Genomic DNA, 9,433 nt, shown 5'->3' with positions numbered 1-9,433 from the left:
TTCTGTTGATTCAAAAAAACAGACAAGCTGACTTTAGCTCAGGAACTGACTGTGCAGGTTCCACACCCAGTCTTAGAACTGCTAAACACAAGGGAGCATCATTGGCTCTCAAATAATTGGGTTACTCAGTATCAAGCCCTTTTCTGTGAGAATTCCCACTTGTGGTTTATTTCTATAAAAACTTTAAATCCTGCTACCTTCTTGCCCATGGAGACAGGCCCTCCCAATCATGACTGCTTGAGTGTCACTGATGAGCTCTTTTCCAGCCACCCTGACTTGCAAATGGTACCCTTGTCTGATGCTGACCTCGTTCTGTTCACGGATGGGAGCAGCTTCGTGAAAGATGGGGTTCATCATGCTGGATATGCGGTAACCATGAAGGATAAGATGGTCCTAGCCAGGACCGTCGGTGCAATGTGCTAAGCTCTGGGTACTCATACAGGCACTCTGATGGGCAAAGGGTAAAAAGGTATATATATATATATATATATATATATATATATATATATATATGGACTTCCACTACACATTTGCTACATTACATATCATTGGCATGATTTACCAAGAGAGGTCTTCTCATGGCAGAAGGGAAGCTAATTAAAAATAAACAGGAAATTATACAGTTGCTAGAGGCAGGGTGGGAACTTAGCAAAGTCACAGTAATTTGTTGTTCAGGACATCAGAAAGGCAAAGACTTCGTTGCACAAGGTAACAATAAAGCTGATGCTGAAAGCTGAGAAAGACAACGCACTCAAAGCCCTGTTCTCACCACTCTGGAGGCTGGTGAGTCAACGCACCGCTGAAGAATGGAAGCACCAAGGACGACATGGATTATTGTGCTGTGCCAGATCACCACCGCCTTAAGTTTACTTGTTTTCGAACTGTTGGTGTTTAGGCCTAGTTATGAAGAGTTTGATGAACAATATGTAACTTTTAAAACAGTAAAATGGGAACCGGAAGGCTATCAGTTTACAATATTCTTTGATAAAAACATTATGGGGGACCTGGGGTAACTTCTGACTGTGGGGGGCTATTCTAATGAAAATTTATATTGCAAAGAGAAAACACAAGTTTGGATCAATGGCTCCCTTGTTGGACGAGCCACTGGTAATTGTAACAATTGTAAACAAGGTCAATGTAATCCTATATCTATGTATATGCCAGCCCCATGGGATCTTATTTGGCTACAAGGAGTAATATATTTCATTAGGACAAGAAATTTAAAAAGATCTTGAGGAAATTCAAGACACACTTCAGGCTCTAGAAACCTAACTAGATTCACTGGCCAATGTCATTACAAAATAGGTATGCTCTCAATTTGCTCACAGCCCAGAAAGGAGGGACTTGCTTATTTCTTGGAGAAGAGAGTTGTTAATATACTAATAAATCTGGTATAATACAAGAATCACTAGACAAACTGAAAGATCAGATCAAGGCTCTTGATGAGAAATTTGGTATAGGAGAGCTGTCCTATGGGATTAATTTTACTTGGGCAGGATGAAAAAAACTTGGATAGGACCTCTTCTGAGTCCCCTTCTTGTTATAATATTAATGTTTGGTCCTTGTGTCATCCACTGGATTTCAAAATTTATACAGTAGCGCAGTGCTGCAGCTCAAGACTACCAAATGCTAGTGTTAAGAAATGTAGATAAACTGGATAGACCTTGTAATGGATAGAAGAATTATCCTGAAGTAAACACAGGGAGGGATGATATGAAAAAGTTTTAGATAACTTAATAGATTGATTTTTTTTTTTTTTTTTTTTTGGTACCAGGGATCGAACTTGGGTCCTTGCGCTTGCGAGGCAGGCGATGGAACCGCTGGGCTAAATCGCCGGCCCAATAGATTGAATATTAAGGTAGTTGTAGAAACAAAATAAATAATGTGTTCTTTTAAGATTTGCTTTTCCCATAACTCCTTGTTTAAGGTGAGGATTATCTGACTCTAACCCGTAACTTCATTAACCTAACAAAGTTACCATGCCATGGTGAATTTACAGTGTATATGACCTATCTTGTGTCTGTGACTTGTAAATAGGAATTGGAATTGTATTTACACATCAAAGACCACTAGGGATGAGATAATGGCTAAAAAGGATATAAAAAGGGAAACGCTGAACCTAGGGGGCGGATACTGACCAGACCGGTTTCTGGCGTTCCTGCCTGCTTGTGAGAAGAAATTTTTATTATTTCATCTGAATTCTGTGTCTCTGTGTATTTCTTTCTGAGATTTCCATAACAACATAATCCATCCTGGTTCTTATTTTTTCCCCGTTCCCCTGGCCTCCCTTCAACCCCTCCACCCCTCCCTATCTACAAAGACTTTGTTTCCATTTTTTTTCTTTTTCTCTTATAATTCCATTCCCTTCCTTCTTTTTCCCCTACCTCTCATACTTCCCCTTTCCCTTTGCAAGAGTTCATTTTTAACCTTTATTTCTTTCATTTCCTTTTTTGAAATAAAAAAATGGAATGATTATGTAACAGCATAACAATTTATCTTTTTTGTGAATTAGCTTGAATGGGGAGCTAAAGGTAACAAACAGTTTATGAAGTTCTGGGAAGAAACATCAGAAGCAAATTTACTTCACAGACACCTTAATGTTTATTATTTGAATATCATGTGCTGTATTTATTGGGTTTCTGCTAAAAATCAACTCATTTAATTTGCTTACAATCTGAACATAGTAAAAATAATGTCAAAAAGGAGATTTCGCATGAGACACTGAAGAATTGTTCAGCATTACTCTCATTTCCTTCAAAAACTTCATTTCTACTTCAGCGTACCCTATGTCCAATACTTTCAAATGAATATCACATAGCAATAAATAGTTACTTAGGATTACTGTGCTTTTATTATACAGAAAAACAACAGCCAGATATGAATTTCAATTTCATTGTAACTGAGACTTTTTAAAATGAAATCATGTAATAGAGTGATATGAACAGACTTAATCCAAAGATAGATACAGAAATATGTCTACATAATTGGCACTTCATATTTAAGGATTCAAACAACTATAGCTCAAAAATATTCTGAAAAAATTTGATGTCTGTTGACATGTACAGATTTTTTTGTCCTTGTCTAAACAATGCAGTATGAACTATTTACATGACATTTATATCATATTAGTTATATAAATGTCATGATTTGGATCTGGAATTTCCTGGAAAAGCTTCTGGATTAAAGATTTTTGTCACAAGCCTTTGGCACTATTCAGAGTTGATGGACACTTTAGAAATCTGCTTAGGGTCTACTGGAAGGAAGTTAGGACATTCAGGCAAGCCCTTGAAGGGCACAATGGACCCTAGTCCTTTCTTCTCTTTCTTTGCTTCCTGCCTGCCGTGAGGTGAATATCCTCCTGGGTTGTACAGTGCTGAGGAACAAAGCAATGTGGGCCTCATACATCTTATACATGTTAGCCTCTGCCACTGAACTACATTCCCAGACCTCTGTTACTTTGTGTGTGTGTGTGTGTGTGTGTGTGTGTGTGTGTGGTGTGTGTATTTGGTTCTGTCACTTTGTATTTGCATCCACATCTGCACCAAAGTATCTGTTGTCGAAGTCTCTCCCCTTAATGCCATGGTACACCACTCTCTGGTCCAGGAACATTTTCTGGAGGCAGCACAAACCCTACATATTCTGAAGCCAGTGGTGGTGACTGGGATCTGGGAGCATCACTGGGTGAGATCCAGCGAGGGTTACGGGCCCTGACATCAGGAGTTGGTGGGGCTTCTAGAACACAAGAGACTCTAAGGAAGGCTGATGATTCTTTCTCATTCATGAAATCAGGAGCACCTGTCCCCTTGGGTGCCTTCTCTTCTTAGCCATTCTTCCTGCATATAGATGGGTTAGAGGAGCATGGAAGTTTAGGACTCCAGTGTCCTGGTCATGGCTATATTATAGGACATGAGATCCTCACATTGCTTCATACTCATGACTTTATTTCCTTTCTTTCACCATTCCCTGCCACGATCTTGTGAATTTAGGAAAGATGAAGTACCACCCAATTTGCAGGTTTAAACTACTGAGCCCTTTCCTCCTTCAAGGCCCCAACCCTACTGCTAGTATATACATGGAGGATAGCTTCTTCCCCCATCTCTCTGTGATTTAAAAGGCCAGGCTGAGGGTTTGGAAAGGAAGGTGCTAGCATGGGTTGGGGGAAGGGAACCCAGGCTTGGAGAAAGCTAGACACAGCAGAATCATTCTGTTCCAGAGCTGCAGGGTCCACAAATTCCAGCCCCAATCAACCAATGGGAGAAGGCCCTCTAATCCCAGGGAACTAAAGAATTCTCTTCAGTTATCCAACTTCCCTACTGAACCGAACTCCTTACCCCCATCCCCACCCTTACCCCTGGTGGACTCAGAGGAGCCTGAGGCCCCCAGGAGCGCAGCCCTATACCCTATGAAGTGAACCCAGTTGAATGGAACTTCCAAGATTTAAAAACTTCTAATGTAGATGTCAGTCAGGACTATGAACCCCAACTTTGACACAAATAGAAGTACAGAGTCTTTTCATCCCCTTGTTCATGAGTCTTGTGTTTGTGGTTTGTGGCTCTCTGGGCTCATCTGCCTGGTGAGGAGGGAGTGGAAAATCCAGCAGCTCTATCAGATGTATCAGATGGATTCAGCCCCCCGCCAGCTGTGAAGGGGTTAAGAGGCTGGGCCAGCTACCTCAGCCAGCCCCTCCCAGGGATTAAGAGTTCTCTATAAAGGGGACTGTCCACCAAGGCCAGGCCAGGGGGGCATCAGGGACCCAGGGACTGTGCCCATCCCCCCTGCCATGTGGGAACTTCGGTCTGCCTCCTTCTGGAGGGCCATATTTGCTGAGTTCTTTGCTACCCTCTTCTATGTCTTCTTTGGGCTCGGGGCCTCATTGCGCTGGGCCCCTGGACCCCTGCATGTCCTGCAGGTGGCTTTGGCCTTTGGCTTGGCCCTAGCTACATTGGTGCAGACAGTGGGCCACATCAGTGGAGCCCATGTCAACCCTGCAGTCACTTTTGCCTTCCTTGTGGGCTCCCAGATGTCCCTGCTCCGAGCCTTCTGCTATATGGCAGCCCAGCTCCTGGGAGCTGTGGCTGGGGCTGCTGTGCTGTATAGTGTTACCCCGCCTGCCTTCCGAGGAAACCTAGCACTCAACACGGTAATGGTTGGCTGAGGGGGTGGGGGAACCCGCTGACCTGCCCTCTGTTTCCCTGACTCTCTGCCTGGTGCAGTATGTGTGTGTGTGCGCACATGTGACTGCATGTACATGCATGCCTGTGCATGTGTAAGTGTGTGTTTGAAGGTGAGGAAGATCAACAGGCAACTTGGAGGGGTAAGGAAACCATAGAGGGCTAGACTAAGAATCAGGAAAACTGAGTTTGGATTCCAGCTTTCCTTCCAACTCCTTTCAGGTTCTTAAGGAAACTGAATTACAGAACCTCAATTTCTTCTTCATTTAAGTGGGTACAATCACTTCTACCACAAAAGAGTACTGTTAGGAGAAATTAAGATACAATTATAATTACCGAGAAGGGGGTTGTGTGTGTATCCTTCCTCTCTGAGGAACTGAGGCCATAAGGGAATCCCTGCCTGGCCTGGGAAGCCTTACAGAGGTACTGCCGTGGCAGCGCTATTGAGCTGCCTCATTCTTCTTCCTTTGCCCAGTTGCATGCTGGGGTGAGTGTGGGCCAGGCCACCACAGTGGAGATATTCTTGACACTCCAGTTCGTGCTCTGCATCTTTGCCACATACGACAAGAGGCGAAATGGCCACCTGGGCTCCGTAGCTCTGGCTGTTGGCTTCTCCCTCTCCCTGGGGCACCTCTTTGGGGTAAGTAGTACAGAGGAGCAACTTTCCACTCAAGGATTCAAGGGCCCTAAAACCTTCAACTTTTAAGGGTTCTTCCTGCCCACTCCACTGTCAAATATAACTGCTCTCCACCTCTCTGTCATCAGTAGGCAGAAAGGACTTAACACTGCAGTATCCCTCTCTTGTAATTACTATATTTAGTCCCTGGCCTGAAGGTAGAAATTCATGCATCATAAGTAGGATTGGGATTTGCCTATGAGACCATTATCTGCATCACTACGGTCGTGCAGGTTGTCCTCTACTTGCCACTGGCTGGAGACGCATTATCAGCTCTCAGGGCCATGTGAGCTAGGATGGTGCAAGGTGTGGGGGTTTCTCAGTTACAATGTCTTTTTCTCTTGATTTTTTTTCATTGTTGTTGTTGAGACAGGGTCTTGCCATGTAGTTTAGGCTGGCCTTGAACTCACCGTGTAGCCCAGGCTGGTCTCGAACTCCTAGCAATCCTTTTGCCTCAGCCTCCCAAGAGCTGAGGTTATAGGTGTGCCACCACTCCTGGCTTACAACTGTGTCTCTTGCAGGTATATTATACTGGTGCAGGCATGAATCCTGCCCGCTCCTTTGCTCCTGCAATTCTTACCCGGAACTTCACCAACCACTGGGTGAGTGAGGGGAAAGGGGCAAGATCTTAGAGGCCTTCTGGATGGGGCTGAACTGCAGGTTTCATGTTTGGTTCCTTTCCTTTTGGATGTATTGGCTGCCCTTCCAGCACTCATATAAGAGGGCTGTCGGAGAGCATGGTATACCTTTGTGAACAGTTTGCATTATTTTGCTAGAAAGAGAGGGTCTTAGCTGGATGTCATGATACATGCCTGTGGTTCCAGCACTCAGGAGGATGAGGTGTGAGGAACACCTGAGCCCAGAAGTTCAAGCTCAGCCCTGACAACATGGTGAAATCTCCTATTATGAAAGCAAGCAAGCAACCAAGCTGGGTATGGTGGCACATGCCTGTGATCCCAGCACTTGGGAGGCTGAGGCAGGATGATTGCCTTGAGTTCAGGGCCAGTATGGGCTACATACTGAATTCAAGACCAGCCTGGACTCTATAGCAAGACTCTGCCTCAAAAAACTAAAATAAATAAATAAATAAACTCCTATATAATTTCATATATGTGAGGCACTTGAATTCACAGAAACAGAAGATAGAAGGGTGGTTGGTTGCCAGAGGGTGGGATACAGGGTGAATAGGGAGTTGTTTAATGGTTTTGAAGTTTCAGTTTTAAAAAGTGAAAAAAATTTTGCAAATGAGCTGTACAACTATGTGAATATACTTAACGCTATGGAACTGCATACTTAAAAGTGTTTAATAAGGTAAATTTTATGTTATAAATTATATTTTACTATCCCAAAATATTTTCAGAGAAATAAACTATTGCAAACTGATGACAAATAGAATATATATGTGCTAGAAGGTATGGGATAGAGTACTAACAATAAATCAGAAAAGAAATGCTGAGTTTGGAAGTACAGACAGTGGAGTTTAAAAACATAACCTGGGAGGGCCGGCGATTTAGCTCAGTGGTTCCATCGCCTGCCTCACAAGTACAAGGTCCCGAGTTCGATCTCTGGTACCAAAAAAAACCAAACAAAAAAACCACAACATAACCTGGGGTTGGAGCTCAATGATAGAGCATGTGCTTAGCATGTGTGAGCCTCCAGGTTTAATAGGTATCACTACGCAAATAAACAAAACCCCAGGATGATTTCTACTTAGACAATGCTCTGTTGCATATGAAAACTACACATTGTCTTGATTTCCACTGAGGGGGTTAGCAAAAGACCAGCAGCCTGGTTCGTTGCTCAGTACCTTCCCTGAGCCTGAGTGTTCCTTTTCTCTTCCCACAGGTGTACTGGGTGGGCCCCATCATTGGAGGGGGTCTGGGCAGCCTTCTCTATGACTTTCTGCTCTTCCCCCGGCTCAAGAGTGTTTCTGAGAGACTGTCTATCCTCAAGGGTGCCAGACCCAGTGACTCCAATGGACAACCAGAGGGGACAGGGGAACCTGTTGAACTGAAGACCCAGGCCCTGTAAAAGTTCCAGCTGGAGAGGGGGAGTAGAAAGCTTCTGGGTTTCTGTGGAGGGCCTGAGCCAGTCCCTGGATGATGAATGAGACTGTGGGGAGGGGCATGTACGTCTTTATTTTTTAACTTATGTGTGTTTTCCCCCTCTTTTGCTGTGTGAAATCTTTCGAGTTGCATTCATGAGCTGGTTGGTGCCAACCTCCCTTCCACCCCATCCCACCTTCCTTTGCCGTGTGTGCAAGATTGTGCGTATGAACATGGGTGAGTGTGGCTATGTCTGAGTTTTGGGACACAGGAGCTGGGGAAAGGAAAAGAGGTGTCAAAATATATGTCCGTCCTCCAGCCCAGTGCGGTGAGCACAGGGAACCTTAGGGTTAGGGTTCTGGCCTTTACCTGGCTTCTATTCAAGTTTATGGCTCTTGATTTCTGAGGGAGCAGGGGGATAGGGAGTTACTCCTCCCAGAACGCAGATGGAGAGAAGTAGAGAAGACAAAGCATTCCAAGGTTTGGGAGAAGGCTCTCAAGGAAGGTGGGGTGGGCTGGAGGGAGGTGGAGGAATTAGCCCCAGAACATGCAAGTATACCTAAAAGTTTTGGGGGAGTTAATGGGAGAATACAGCCTACTTATCTCAGGGATGTTTGTCCCAGGGACTTGGGTGGGGAAGTAGCTCTGAGAAAAGTGAACACTGGGATTTGAGCTGTTGTGTAAAGCCACATAAACCTGTCTACATCCACTGGCTGGGTTGTCTGTTCGTTCTGGTATAATGGATCTCTAGGAGGCCCTGGGACAGGGAGCTCCCAACCTAAATAGGAGGTGGGTGAACCTAGAATCTAGAAATTTAAGCAGCTTTATATCCCCTGTAGATGACATTTAAACCCCAGAGTTGCTCCCAAGGGTTAAGCCAGGAAATCTAACTCCTGGCACAAATTTAGCAGAAGGAATAGGGGGCAAAGAGGCTTTGACTTAACTTATTTAGAGCAAATACAGGCACTTTCCAAATGACATGTCATCTTTTATCACTAGCTCTAGTCTTTTTATATGTCTTTTCACTTTTCTCTCATCTGACCTTTCATTTCACAGCAAACCTCTGCTAACTCTCCCTAATACCTCAGAAATTGATTTCTTCTATCCAAATGCTTAGTAATTCGGTGATGATTCTTTGGAGCCCTATCTTCTTTTATTGTTGGCAAAATACACCACTTCAGCAGAGACGGGAGGAGACCCTCAACTGAACAATGAGTATTTATTTATCTCTTCCTTTTATGAGCCTCCTGCACACTTCACAAGCTTTAAACTGATATCTACAGTATGAAACAACCCGAACTTCTACCAATACCTCAGCTCTCCACTTCCTCCCAAATAAAACTTTTCTAACTAACCATTTAAGGCTCTGGAATAGTCCACTTTACTAGGAGAAATTCGCCTTTAATCGGAATTTGTTTCCTCTTATAATCCAACAGAAAATTCTTAGTGCTGTGACATTTAGTTCACTGTAGGGCATCGACTCCGATAAAACAGTCCTTGTAATCGCTTCCGTTTTCCATACCTCATAGCCAACACCACAC

General features: G+C 43.9%; 1 protein-coding gene across 1 annotated transcript; it reads left to right on the top strand.

The window, feature by feature from the left end:
• The first annotated feature begins 4,780 nt into the window (after positions 1-4,780).
• Mip (major intrinsic protein of lens fiber) lies at positions 4,781-7,878 on the top strand. Its single transcript, XM_004861292.1, has 4 exons — positions 4,781-5,140; positions 5,647-5,811; positions 6,369-6,449; positions 7,693-7,878. Exons 1-4 carry the CDS (start codon positions 4,781-4,783, stop codon positions 7,876-7,878), a joined length of 792 nt encoding a protein of 263 aa, XP_004861349.1.
• The last annotated feature ends 1,555 nt before the right edge of the window (positions 7,879-9,433 follow it).

Source organism: Heterocephalus glaber, unplaced genomic scaffold (genome assembly GCF_053883595.1).
Source record: "Heterocephalus glaber isolate CG9 unplaced genomic scaffold, H.glaber_assembly_v1.0 deba00001569, whole genome shotgun sequence".
Classification (NCBI taxonomy): Eukaryota; Metazoa; Chordata; class Mammalia; order Rodentia; family Bathyergidae; genus Heterocephalus; species Heterocephalus glaber.
The sequence above is the reverse complement of the archived record's forward strand: the minus strand, read 5'-3'. Positions and strand labels throughout refer to the sequence as shown.

Bases quoted from the DNA above. Each gene is read 5' to 3' on its own strand.
- Mip (XM_004861292.1), top strand. From the start codon at position 4,781: ATGTGGGAACTTCGGTCTGCCTCCTTCTGGAGGGCCATATTTGCTGAG. The intron at 5,141-5,646 runs GTAATGGTTGGC...TCCTTTGCCCAG, and splicing joins GAAACCTAGCACTCAACACG to TTGCATGCTGGGGTGAGTGT. The intron at 6,450-7,692 runs GTGAGTGAGGGG...CTCTTCCCACAG, and splicing joins GGAACTTCACCAACCACTGG to GTGTACTGGGTGGGCCCCAT.